This window comes from Salvelinus sp. IW2-2015, unplaced genomic scaffold, assembly GCF_002910315.2.
Source record: "Salvelinus sp. IW2-2015 unplaced genomic scaffold, ASM291031v2 Un_scaffold1316, whole genome shotgun sequence".
In the NCBI taxonomy this organism is placed as follows: Eukaryota; Metazoa; Chordata; class Actinopteri; order Salmoniformes; family Salmonidae; genus Salvelinus; species Salvelinus sp. IW2-2015.
In genome coordinates this window covers 119474-134369 of record NW_019942838.1, presented here as the reverse complement: position 1 = coordinate 134369, position 14896 = coordinate 119474, and the positions used below count along the sequence as shown (strand labels likewise).

At 39.3% G+C, this 14896-nt stretch overlaps 1 protein-coding gene across 1 annotated transcript in view; it reads right to left on the bottom strand.

The window, feature by feature from the left end:
• Positions 1 to 12396, bottom strand: part of LOC112070411 (uncharacterized) — a 23430-nt gene extending 11034 nt beyond the window's left edge. The window contains exons 1-2 of the mRNA XM_024137821.1: positions 12316 to 12396; positions 5666 to 5734 (exon numbers count right to left, since the gene is read on the bottom strand). Coding sequence (XP_023993589.1) covers positions 5666 to 5676 — 11 coding nt within the window. The 5' untranslated portion in view covers positions 5677 to 5734; positions 12316 to 12396. The remainder of the gene's footprint in view (positions 1 to 5665; positions 5735 to 12315) is intronic.
• Positions 12397 to 14896: the final 2500 nt, after the last annotated feature.

The following is a 14896-nucleotide window of genomic DNA, read 5'->3' as shown; positions in this document are numbered from 1 at the left end:
GGGGACCACCAGTAACAGAGCCTTGTCCTCAGGAATGGCCACAGACAGGTGTGAGTGCATCTGCACGCACAGTGAGACGAAGACTTTTGGAGGCTGACCTCGGTGTCAAGAAGGGCAGCAAAGGAAGCCACTTCTCTCCACGAAAAACATCAGGTACAGACTGATATTCATGCAAAAGTACAGGATTGGACTGCTGCATTTTTCTCTGATGAATCCCTTTCCGATTGGTTTGGGCATCCGGAAAAAAATCTTGTCCGGAGAAGACAAGGTGAGCGCTACCATCAGTCCTGTGTCATGCCAACAGTAAAGCATCGTGAGACCATTCATGTGTGGGGTTGCTTCTCAGCCAAGGGAGTGGGCTCACTCACAATTTTGCCTAATAACACAGCCATGAAATAAAGAATGGTACAGACACATCCCGCGAGAGCAAGCTATTCTCCAATCCATCCAGAACAGTTTGGTGACGAACAATGCTTTGCCAGCATGATGGTAGCACCTTGCCATAAGAAAAAAAATTGATAACTAAGTGGCTCGGGCGAACAAAACATCGATATTTGGGTTCATGCAGGAAACTCCCCAGACGTAATCCCATTGAGAACTTGTGGTCAATCTTCAGAGGCGGTTGGACAACAAAAACTCACCAAATTCTGCAATTCCAAGCATGGATTATGCAAGAATGGGCTGCATCAGTCAGAATGGTGGCCCAGAAGTTAATTGACAGCATGCCAGGGCGGATTGCAGAGGACTTGAAAAAAGAAGGGTCACACTGCCAAATAATTGACTCTTTGCATCAACTTCATGTAATTGTCAATAAAAGCTTTGACACTTATGAAATGCTTGTAATTATACTTCAGTATTCCATAGTAACATCTGACAAAAATATCTAAAGACACTGAAGCAGCAAACTTTGTGAAAATTAATATTTGTGTCATTCTCAAAACTTTTGGCCAAGACTGTATACTAGCAACAATTATTTATGTAGCAGTACCAGTAGCATATGTGTTGGTCTGCCAAGAGGGACTCCTACAAGAAACTCCTTATTAAATATATTGTAATCTTAATTTACAAAGTTTGGGCTGCACTTCTCTTCTAAATACACTAAATGTGCACTGAACAAAACAATAAACGCACCATACAACAATTTCAAAGATTTTACTGAGTTAGTAGTTCATATAAGGAAACAGTCAATTGCAATTATCGATTTCACATGACTGGGAATACAGATATGCATCTGTTGGTCACAGATGATTAAAAGTTTTATTTACCTCTCAAAATATAAGGCATAATAAAGCATCCAAAATACTCACCAAACATAACCATCAATCAAATGCCCCAAAAATACACAACAAAACCCTATCAAAAAACAATAAGACAAACGATACCACAAAATAAAATCCAGGGGAGCACCATCCCTCCCCCTCATACCCACATAAACCACAATCCTAAATCCCTACCTTTCCCTATCTCCCCATTCCTAACCTATTCCTTTACAACAGCCCTAAACCCCCTCCCAACTCTCCCGGGCAGCATGCTGCCCTCATTTTATCTCCTCCCTCTGATTTCAGTGCTGTTAATGAATGGTTTGAGCTACAAACTTTTATGACCCCATTCTGAAAAGCGTATAACCCTATTCTGAAAGGTTCTCACCTACAAAAACATGTCGCCTGTTTTGCTCTATGATGCTCACAAGCCACACAGGACCCATTAGAAGGTAAGGTTGGCCACTTCTAAACTCTAAAATACACATTGGTCTTGTTGCCATTTTGAGAAATCATATGAAACATCTCTGAATCCTGCTGGACTGTCCACACCCTGATCTGTTTCACCTGTCTTTGCGATTGTCTCCATCCCCCTCCAGGTGTCGCCCGTCTTCCCCATTATTCCCAGTTGTATTTATTCCTGTGTTTCTCTGTTTGTCTTTCGCCAGTTTGTCTTGTGTTGCCAAGTCAGCCGGCATCATTTTCTGAGTTCCTGTTTTTTCCAAGCTCTGTTTTCTAGTCCTCCCAGTTCTGACCTATGCCTGCCCTGACGCTGAGCCCGCATGCCTGACCATTCTGCCTGCCCTGACCTCTAGCCTGCCTGCCACTCTGTATCTCCTGTACCCTGATCTGGCTTATGATCTTTTGCCTGTCCATGACCTGTCTCTTGCCTGCCCCTTGGATTATAATAAATATCAGAGACTATAACCATCTGCCTCCCGTGTCTGCATCTGGGCCTCACCTGTGTTCATTACAAGACACCTTAATAGTGCATAATATGACTTAATAACTTGAATTCTCTAAAGCCTGTAAAGTCCCCCCAAATAGTTCATCTAAATAATGTAACCGATGGATTAAATGGATTTTAAATGGACTAAAGGCTGGTTTCCTGATTCAGATAAGCCTCTTATGAAATGCTTGTAATTATACTTCAGTATTCCATAGTAACATCTGACAAAAATATCTAAAGACACTGAAGCAGCAAACTTTGTGAAAATTAATATTTGTGTCATTCTCAAAACTTTTGGCCAAGACTGTATACTAGCAACAATTATTTATGTAGCAGTACCAGTAGCATATGTGTTGGTCTGCAAGAGGGACTCCKACAAGAAACTCCTTATTAAATATATTTGTAATCTTAATTTACAAAGTTTGGGCTGCACTTCTCTTCTAAATACACTAAATGTGCACTGAACAAAACAATAAACGCACCATACAACAATTTCAAAGATTTTACTGAGTTATAGTTCATATAAGGAAATCAGTCAATTGCAATTATCGATTTCACATGACTGGGAATACAGATATGCATCTGTTGGTCACAGATGATTAAAAGTTTTATTTACCTCTCAAAAATATAAGGCATAATAAAGCATCCAAAATACTCACCAAACATAACCATCAATCAAATGCCCCAAAAATACACAACAAAACCCTATCAAAAAACAATAAGACAAACGATACCACAAAATAAAATCCAGGGGAGCACCATCCCTCCCCCTCATTACCCACATAAACCACAATCCTAAATCCCTACCTTTCCCTATCTCCCCATTCCTAACCTATTCCTTTACAACAGCCCTAAACCCCCCTCCCAACTCTCCCGGGCAGCATGCTGCCCTCATTTTATCTCCTCCCTCTGATTTCAGTGCTGTTGTAATGAATGGTTTGAGCTACAAACTTTTATGACCCCATTCTGAAAAGCGTATAACCCTATTCTGAAAGGTTCTCACCTACAAAAACATGTCGCCTGTTTTGCTCTATGATGCTCACAAGCCACACAGGACCCATTAGAAGGTAAGGTTGGCCACTTCTAAACTCTAAAATACACATTGGTCTTGTTGCCATTTTGAGAAATCATATGAAACATCTCTGAATCCTGCTGGACTGTCACACCCTGATCTGTTTCACCTGTCTTTGCGATTGTCTCCATCCCCCCTCCAGGTGTCGCCCGTCTTCCCCATTATTCCCAGTTGTATTTATTCCTGTGTTCTCTGTTTGTCTTTCGCCAGTTTGTCTTGTGTTGCCAAGTCAGCCGGCATCATTTTCTGAGTTCCTGTTTTTCCAAGTCTCTGTTTTCTAGTCCTCCCAGTTCTGACCTATGCCTGCCCTGACGCTGAGCCCGCATGCCTGACCATTCTGCCTGCCCTGACCTCTAGCCTGCCTGCCACTCTGTATCTCCTGTACCCTGATCTGGCTTATGATCTTTTGCCTGTCCATGACCTGTCTCTTGCCTGCCCCTTGGATTATAATAAATATCAGAGACTATAACCATCTGCCTCCCGTGTCTGCATCTGGGCCTCACCCTGTGTCATTACAAGACACCTTAATAGTGCATAATATGACTTAATAACTTGAASTTCTCTAAAGCCTGTAAAGTCCCCCCAAATATGTTCATCTAAATAATGTAACCGATGGGATTAAATGGATTTTAAATGGACTAAAGGCTGGTTTCCCTGATTCAGATCAAGCCTTTATGAAATGCTTGTAATTTATACTCAGTATTCCATAGTAACATCTGACAAAAATATCTAAAGACACTGAAGCGCAAACTTTGTGAAAATTAATATTTGTGTCATTCTCAAACTTTTGGCCAAGACTGTATACTAGCAACAATTTATTTATGTAGCAGTACCAGTAGCATATGTGTTGGTCTGCAAGAGGGACTCCTACAAGAAACTCCTTATTAAATATATTTGTAATCTTAATTTACAAAGTTTTGGGCTGCACTTCTCTTCTAAATACACTAAATGTGCACTGAACAAAACAATAAACGCACCATACAACAATTCAAAGATTTACTGAGTTATAGTTCATATAAGGAAATCAGTCAATTGCCAATTATCGATTTCACATGACTGGGAATACAGATATGCATCTGTTGGTCACAGATGATTAAAAGTTTATTTACCTCTCAAAAATATAAGGCATAATAAAGCATCCAAAATACTCACCAAACATAACCATCAATCAAATGCCCCAAAAATACACAAACCAAACCCTATCAAAAAACAATAAGACAAACGATACCACAAAATAAAATCCAGGGGAGCACCATCCCTCCCCCTCATTACCCACATAAACCACAATCCTTAAATCCCTACCTTTCCCTATCTCCCCATTCCTAACCTATTCCTTACAACAGCCCTAAACCCCCCTCCCAACTCTCCCGGGCAGCATGCTGCCCTCATTTTATCTCCTCCCTCTGATTTCAGTGCTGTTGTAATGAATGGTTTGAGCTACAAACTTTTATGACCCCATTCTGAAAAGCGTATAACCCTATTCTGAAAGGTTCTCACCTACAAAAACATGTCGCCTGTTTTGCTCTATGATGCTCACAAGCCACACAGGCCCATTAGAAGGTAAGGTTGGCCACTTCTAAACTCTAAAATACACATTGGTCTTGTTGCCATTTTGAGAAAATCATATGAAACATCTCTGAATCCTGTGGACTGTCACACCCTGATCTGTTTCACCTGTCTTTGCGATTGTCTCCATCCCCCTCCAGGTGTCGCCCGTCTTCCCCATTATTCCCAGTTGTATTTATTCCTGTGTTTCTCTGTTTGTCTTTCGCCAGTTTGTCTTGTGTTGCCAAGTCAGCCGGATCATTTTCTGAGTTCCTGTTTTTTCCAAGTCTCTGTTTTCTAGTCCTCCCAGTTCTGACCTATGCCTGCCCTGACGCTGAGCCCGCAGGCCTGAGCCATCTGCCTGCCCTGACCTCTAGCCTGCCTGCCACTCTGTATCTCCTGTACCCTGATCTGGCTTATGATCTTTTGCCTGTCCATGACCTGTCTCTTGCCTGCCCCTTGGATTATAATAAATATCAGAGACTATAACCACTGCCTCCCGTGTCTGCATCTGGGCCTCACCCTGTGTCATTACAAGACACCTTAATAGTGCCATAATATGACTTAATAAACTTGAATTCTCTAAAGCCTGTAAAGTCCCCCCAAATATGTTCATCTAAATAATGTAACCGATGGGATTAAATGGATTTTAAATGGACTAAAGGCTGGTTTCCCTGATTCAGATCAAGCCTGAGCTATTTTCATTGGGAATGTTTTTACTCCAGGAATAGGCGTAATTTAGGCCCATGAAACCATACCCAAATATGTATAATTGTGTCCGTCAATAACCTTAAACATTCAATAACATTTGAAATGACAATGAAGTCAATTGACACTTACTTGCATGCCATGATGGTCTTTAGTTGTGTAATCCACCCAAGGATGATAAGGTTGACAGGTGAGTTATCTCTGTAAAAAGAGAACATGGCATTTCAATGGAGGAATGTTATACTGTATATGAAACAATAAAACKAATCAACAATCTCAGTAACGGTGAGAACTCAACAAATTCTTGGAGTTTGGAAAGCCTTTTAAGGCTGAATCTCAAACCGAACACTTGGACCCTAAAGGTGTCCACATGCTTCCCAACCCGAAACAGTTTGTATATATATTATAGTGGAATTTTGTGACCTTTTTGATAGTTTTGTCTGTTTTCGGCTGTTCGTGCACACACCAAAAAATCTTGAGGCAAGCCAAGTCCCTTCGTCAGTGATTGGTCAACAGTATCGATTCTTCAATAAAATGTAATTCAATGATAGACAACTCGTTTTCATGCACATTTTTCACTTGAGAAATACTGCACCAAACATCTTAATGTAAAATTACACAACTAAGACCTCTTCAGCAAATGTTTTTTTTTTTACTGATTTCTCCCATTATCATATTAATTCAGACTATTTTGAGGAAGTATACTGCCTACGGCGTCTCAAAAGCAACAAACAGTAATATGCGAAGGTCTTTTAAAAATAGAATTTCATAATGTTTTGATCACAGAGAAAAAAGTACATGGCTAGCTAGTAAGCTACAGCAGGTTATACCATTTCACAATAGCCAGTAATCACTAGCTATTACCTCTAAACAAAATACAATTTTGGGTGGATTCTTGTTGTTTGGTTTACTGTTTGAACAGTCACTGAGCTTCTATTCGGTTATCAATGCAAAATCGACTCCTTTGATGAATAGCCTATATAGCTTATAGATCAGATCAAGGAACCAAGTGACAGCACTGCCCCCACAGCTGCAGAAGGAATGATAAGGTCTCAATTTTCAGGTAGTAAAAAAATATCTTGAAAACCGGAGCGTATTACAASSARYSKYCCCTTTTGTGATGAAAAACGACATTGCAGTGCATGTAGTAAGCTTTAGAGGGAACATTGGTTGTGACTATGTTGTTGCTAGGTAACAACACACTGAGATTGCTGGGAGGTAGCTACCAAGGGCACCGAGTCAGCACAGGGGTGAACATCTCCATTATTTTTGGTGTCGTCTCTGACTCCTGTGCTCGGAGTCAAAAGAGTCGACTCTTACTCTACTCCCAATACACACTGAAACGTAGTCCTACTAGGAATAAATGTTTTGTTCTAGTGAGGACTGGTATGAGCATGATGCTTCCAAATCGGTGTAGATATTATGCTGCATCATCCCATGGGATCTGTCAAGGCTGCTCACAGCAGAAATATCACTGAAATATTTTAGTTCCTACACGTCACCTTCAATATGAAAATGTATGCACTCACTCTGTATAAGAGCGTCTGATAAATGACTAAAATGTAAAAATGTCAAATATAAATATTCAAACAAAATATTAGTTTCTAAAAAAAATATCCCAGCCTTTTGCCTCTAGCTAGGCCGTCATTGTAAATAAGAATGTGTTTTTAATTGACTTAACTGGTTAAATAAAAGTAAAAATAAATAAATACAAAATGATCTGTGTAACAGTTGGGCTAATGGGTCAATTTTGAGTACATATTGCTCATCCCTGGATTGAGGTACGTTTTACAAGCCGGCTCTGCAGTGTCTTAATCTACACAGGAATGTTGTCCAGCCCTAGTGCATCTTTGAGCAAGTGGATCGGATCTGCTGGCTACTTCGGGACACAAAATCAGGAGTCTGTGAAAGCCGGCTATATCGTGGAAGGGTAATTTTCCGTCACCACCCACCAGAACGATACACAACTCATGGAGTCCAACCAATACACAGACTCCCAATGTTGTGTCCCAAAGCTATAGGCATAAGCCGATAAGGCTATTCTTTGCTGTGATATATAGCCCTATTCAGACAGGACAAGTATTACTAGAGACGTGGGTTATGTAATTATTATCCAAGCATGTGTGTTATTTGAGAGGACAATTCTCATGGGATTAGATTTTCCAAACTGCCATCAGTATTTGTTTATTTTTCATTCAATTTACTCTTATGATGGACACCTGGAGTGGAGTTTTTTTATTCAAGGCATGAAGATATTTCAACATCATGTCTAGACCAGTGGTTCTCAAACCTCTGCTCGGGGCCCCCAGCCGTTCCATGTATTTGACCTATTCCAGAGCTAGCACACCTGATTCAACTTGTCAACTAATCATCAAGCCCTTAACTAGGTGATTCAGGTGAGTTAGTTTAGGGCTACAACAACATTGTGAAACATCTGGGGGTCCCCGAGGAGAGGTTTGAGAATCACTGGTATAGACAATAGGATACGCTGATAACTCGTGCTTTGCTGTCAAATGTACAGGTGTCCCAATAAGATTTAAATTGAGAAATTTTGATCATAATCATTATTTTAGCAATCCATGGCAGACGTCCCTCCTAAAAAAAAAATCCCCCATCATGCTGATTTGAGCTGTTGAACAGTATTTGCACTTGAGATGCGTTTATGGATGAGAAAGTGAACTTGCCAAAAGGCTTAGCTCAGTGGGGAATCGGGGATGCCCTGCTTTGTGATCTATTACCTAGGAAATCAACAGCCAGGGTTTCATTAAAATAAGCTATAGGCATAATACTATATATTGCACATTTAGACCTAATTAAACTGACACATTTGGCAATGTGTTCAACTTTAACATTTAGACCTAATTAAACTCAAACATTTGGCAATGTGTTCAACTTCAATTCACTGGCACACAGTAAGCCTCCAAAAAGTCAGTCTAGCTTACTCAGGTGTTCAACGGCACATTTCAGACCAAGAGCCTAATGCTTCTATAGTTTTTTTATGAGTTTTAACTAAGAAAATGATTTCTCTTCAGAAGCGACAGTTACAGAGATGGTCAAAACAGCTTGATTGCCATAACAACATCAGGGAAACTAGGCAGAAGGGAGTGGTGTTTCAAATACAGCAGTTCTGTAGCATCTTTAATTGCTTCTCTCGTTCTCCTTATTYGCAGSCCTCAACACCTTATGGAAAGAGATTAACTGTATAGGAAGCTCTGGGGACAGGTCCGCTGGATACTGGACAGCCAATAAATTGGCAGATGCAAACAGATGATCATCTTTAGCGGACAACAGTTCTTGAGGGCTTGAACAAAAAAAGTGGTTTGCAATTATGATAATACTGGTGAACCGGCGTTTAAGTTGTGTGGTTACAATATCAACAGTCCCTTATTTCTGGTATATCTTGGCATGCATCCTTCAAGACTAAGTTTAAATTGTGTGCAGAGCAATGGACATATAATGCACAATGTCTCAGGAAAGACTGCCTGGGTTGGCAATTATCAGTATAGAAAACAGTCGGCCCGCAACCTGGACCTACAGGACGAGGTGAAACACTTGCACACAGAAATGCAAGGGGACAACTTCACATAGAAAATAGAGAGAAACAGACACATAGAGACTTTTTCTAAGAGAAAGAAAGAGAAAAGAGACACAGACACAGAGAGAATCAGGACTTCAGGAGACCATTGTGTCATGTAAAAATATTCCCAACGTGAAACAGTTCCAAATCGTTCTGATTGGGTTGTGATTGTGACGTCATGTTGTAATATTTCTCACAGTGTGAAAATGTTCCCAGCTCAGTAATTGCACGTTCGTCTCTTTATGTGGATGGCTGAACTTGTGCAGATGTTTCTCTCCCTCGCCCTTGATTTAGCTATCTAACTAACTGACGAACAAATATGTGCACTGTCAATCAAAAAAATAGCGTCCAAATCTTTGCAATCGCATCAACCCTCAGCACTTTGACACGCGAGTCCGAGTATGTATATGCTGACCTCACACCTCAACAAGCTTCTGATTGGTCAGTGTCAATACTCCTGGCCAACATTGATTGGTAGATGTGTGAGGCATATGCGCATTCCCACAGACTAGTTTTTCGGGGTCGAGGTAGGGTAGAGAGGGAGGCATCCAGCACAAGCTCAGCCATCTTCATAAAGAGATTTTCACGCTGGGAGAAATTTTACAGAAGGACGTCACAATCAGAACACGATAAGAACGATTGGGAACTATTTCATGCTGGGAATATTTTTACATGACAAAGGGGAGTCTCTCAAGTTGGATATAATTTAATTTGATTTAATTTACCTTGAATATTCCAGACAATTTGTTTAAACTATTAGCCAGAGAAAACCTGCCGAGTTCAACAATAAATAGTGGCTGAATTTATCCTCAAGCCGACTACTTTTTTCCTTATTGTTAGTCTATTTGATGTGTAATAAATAGCAGCTAAATTTGGTGTATAGCTATAGATTGTAGGATACACTGCATAAAGAAACAATCTCTAGTAAGCTAGTGTTTTGAGAGTGGACTGACTGTATTATTCAACCTGGTCTCAGAGCATTTTTTTATATTATGTATGCAAATCTGAAACACTACATTCAGTATAATATGTTGTTTCGTAAGAGTAGGGGTGTTAACCCCGGTGTCCTGGCTAAATTCCCAATCTGGCCCTCAAACCATCACGGTCACCTAATAATCCCCAGTTTACAATTGGCTGATTCATCCCCCTCCTCTCCCCTGTAACTATTCCCCAGGTCGTTGCTGCAAATGAAAACGTGTTCTCAGTCAATTTACCTGGTAAAATAACGGATAAATAATAAACAAATTTAAAAAATGGTATGTATTAATTTGGTATGTATTCATTTGTCCATCACCCATTTTGTATATGTTATGAATTACAATTTGTATTATATGTTAGAAATTTGCAAAACGTACGATATGTTAACTTATTTGCAAAATGTCTGATATGTTACAAATTCTAGCTAGTTGGCTAATGTTAGCTATGCTAGGGTTTAGAGTTGGGGTTTAGGGTTAAGTTTAGGAGTTAGCTTAAAGGGTTAGCTAAAAGGTTTAAGGTTAGGTTTAGGGTTAGCTAAAAGGGTTAAAGTTAGGGGAAGGGTTAAGTTTTGGAGTTAGGTTAAAGGGTTAAGGTTAGGGTTAGCTAAAAGGGTTAAGGTTCGGGGAAGGTTAGCTAACATGCTAAGTTGTTACAAATTAGATTTAAAAAAGTAGTAAGTAGCAAATGTTATCTATGATGAGATTTAAACTTTTTGATGAGATTTGCAACCTTTGGATTGCGGAACTTGTTGTCCATGATGAGATTTGAACTCGCAACTGTTGCTAGACATTCGTGTTACATGCCTAAAGATCCACCCCGACCAGCCACCCTACTTTTGTTTTTGCTTTAAGTAACCATCTGTCTTACGTAACCATACYAAACTAAACATATCATACTAAACTGAGTTTCTCAGATTAATTTACAGAATAATACCAAATGCTCTGAGACTAGGCTGTATTATTTGGCATTAATAGACTGGTTTTATCCACAACAACTTTCTATCCAAGTTGGGCGAGAGCGCGAGGAAGGCTCATGTTCATGCAGGTTCAGGTAGGCTGAAACAGTTGTATATTCACAAAAAATATATTGGTAGCTGATTAATATGATGTTGTATCTAAAATGTAATCGACTCTGCCGCACAAGCATGCTTTTGCCGCACAGTCGATAGCGCGCCGGACCTCGGGCTCGAAGGTCGAGGGTTCGAGACCTGCTCCCTGCTATTTTACAATCTGCAGTTTGAATTTTCAACTTGAATTACAAAACAAGTAGAACAATTACATTATTGCCGCCAGCCAACAGACAGAGACACCTCGTATTTTTGCGTGAAATGTTATGCTTGATGACCAAATGGCCAATCAATACACTTTTATCCATTAGCTAAAGAAAAGCTATGGAATAGCTTAGCCATACTCATTGATAGGCTAATCTATATTTTAATATACTTTTGATGAATTTACGAGGCATTGCAAGACAAGACATTGCGAAATACTGATTACCAAGATATAGCCTATTTGCCTAGTTCCGATGTCTGTCTGCCTGCCCCTCTCTCTCCCTCGCTGGTTCGCTTGCTCTTTCTCAATCTCTTCTCTATTAAATATGTGTGTGTTCAGTCTTCAGTTGTTTGTGTGTAGAATAGCCTAATCATTGATTGCCCCTACTTTAGTTAACTTGCGAGACATTGCAAAATAAAGCATTGAAATAAAGCATTGCGAGATACAGCTTCTGATTATTGGATGCACGGTTCGAACTCTGCCTGGTAGATGCGAGAGTTTGTGTTCTCTGAAGAAGCCTATGGCAACTACTCAGTCTCATCCTTTGCACAAATACTGAATATTAGGAGTCGATGAGTCAATTCCTAGTGCAATTTAAGCTTGACACCCAGAAATGGGAGTTGAGGAATCAATTATTTTAAAGTCGACTCTCCACCACAAGCACAGGATGCCCACTCAATAAAGATGCTTCCACTACGCCATTCGGTGACTCGACAACTAGCGTTTAAGATTGCCTCTATTGATTCTTGAATATGCATATCGAGTGCTCAAAGTGTTCTGTTTGAGATTCGGACTAAATAAAATCTTAGCATATTTTCATACCTGTAATATTTGCATGTGCATTTCCTATTAGGTCTAGTAACATAACACTGCCGCAATACATTACTGCTTAGTAACAGTATAGTAACTAATATAAACAGATGTAGATCCCAGATACTACAATACATTTAATTTACCTCTGCTCCTGGAGATGGTTTGTTTCAGTTCTGCAGTCACAAGAATAGAGAAGAAGAAAGAGAAAGAGGTGATGAGTGTTGCAGGTCTTATAATGGAACAGCCCAGCATTCTCCTCCCACCTCACCTCTCCAGTACTGTACTCCTCCTCTCACCAAGTCAGCTGATTTCAGAGAAGAGATATCATTTCTTCAGCAGAGGGTACCTGATAGGTGGCAGGATTCCCCAAAAATTGAGATTTTTTCAGAAGAGGCATTTGGAGCCAAATTCTCTATTCTTTAGTTGTGCTATTTTAATTGTTGTGTCCCATTTAGAATATATCATCATGCCATAGATATAGATATATAGATGTATACCCGTATTTATATTGTGATTATGAATGTATTATGAAAGTGAGGAATTTTGAAAATATCTTGAAAGAATTGTTTTTGTGTTAAATTGGCAATATGGAGTCTCAGCTAGTCACACACCGCTTTTTCTCCCAGGGACCCTTTCCTTATGCAATATAGAGGGTTGGTAATATGGACAAGCTAATCTCTAGGCACAGCAGAAAACAGTTTTTGACCACACCCGTTTATGCTTTTTGTTATCCGATTGCTTCATTTTTTTGGTCTTCATACCCGTAAGAGAACAAATAACATGTAATGTCAATCTCAGTTTCATTATAAGAAATGTTGCTTATTATTTTTGCAAAAGCGGAGCTTCGGATCATTTTTTGTTGCATGCTGAACTTGTCTACAGACCATGGGATGTAGGGCAACTTCAAATGTTGTTAACTGGAACATATAACCCTTACAGAAGACAAAGAGCTCTAATGGTCCTATGAAGTTCATATTTGTCATATTCAGTGCTGATGCTGCAGTCACATAGAGCTCAATAGAGGTCATATAATGATTAATATAATGAAAAGGAATACACTTTATTACTGATCAAAAAGAAAGGAGGACCAAGGCACTCTTCATATAATTAATTAAAATGCCTTTATTAGTATGGCATGTTCAATAGAAACAAAGTTTTTTTTAAATAAATAATATTTGTGAAGATAGCTCCCCCTTCTGGTTGGTCCAGGTTCAATWWAAAAAAAAATTGTTTATGATCCTGTGCTTTATTTCTATATCATGTACCTTAGTGCTGCAGCCCAGTACACACTTCCTGTCACAAAGTCAGCTGATTTCAGAGAAAAGAGACACTTTCTTCATTATGCACCTTTAAAAAACTGTGTTTCTATTGAATATGCCATACTAATAAAGGCATTTTAATTAATTATATGAAGAGTGCCTTGGTCCTCCTTTCTTTTTGATGACCAATTTACCCCTTTTACCAAAGAGCACCTTCTATCTACCAAAATATACTATAGTGTACCTTAGTAGCGCTTCCCTTCCTCCTCTTTCTACACTTTATTACTGATTCAACAAGGTCAGACGTGTTTAAATGGCTGTTTTACAAGTGTATAGACTCATGTAACAGGTGGTGACATAGAACTTGTGATTACGAAGATATGATTTACTACTAAAACTATAAAGGGCAACAACGAAACAAAGATCGTTTTGTGGTTAACACATTCTCAAAAAAAATAATAAAATAAAAATAAAAAAAATAAAAAATAAAATAAATTATTTCTATATCATGTACCTTAGTGCTGCAGCACAGTACACACTTCCTGTCACAAAGTCAGCTGATTTCAGAGAAAAGAGACACATTCTTCATCATGCACCTTAGTTCTGCAGCCCAGTATACTTCCTGTCACAAAGTCAGCTGATTTCTGGGAAAAGAGACACATTCTTCAGCAGCAACCTTTATTATTTTGTATACCCAGACAATTATTGTCTTATTGCTTTGCCATATACTTTCGCTGAACCTAAGTACAATCATAAAAATAGTAAGAAAAATAATAAGAAAAGTGAAGAAACGCGTCAAGACCTAAACCCAGACAGCAGTCAGTACAGCGTCTCTTTGATTTTGGATTTAGTTCAGCTGTTATGCTAACCAGCTGTTAAAAACAACACTAAGTTAGCCAACATTAACTAGCTAGGTAGCTTGTAGTCTAGCTATTAACATGTGTCTCTCATAGGCTGTGTGTGAGTAAAAGGTTTTGGGGAAGCAATTTTTTCACCATAAGAATTCACCATTTTAATAAAGCATGAAATGCACTTATCATCGCATGTGCAGACTAATGTAAGCATACTATGTAACGATCGTTCTCCTCCTCTTCGTCTGAAGAGGAGGAGTAGGGATTGGACCAAAGCGCAGCGTGAAATGTTGACATAATGATTTATTTAAACAAACGACGAAACACGAAATAACACTTGATAATTAACAAAATAACAAACGACGTAGACTGACCTAAAACATGTGAACTTACATATAACGAAGAACGCACGAACAGGTACAGACTACAAACAAACGATACAGTCCCGTGTGGTAACATATACGGACACAGGAGACAACCACCCACAACAAACAATGTGAAACAACCTACCTATATATGGTTTTCAATCAGAGGAAACGTCAAACACCTGCCTCTAATTGAGAACCATACAAGGTCAATTAACAATGACACTTAACATAGAACAAACAACACAG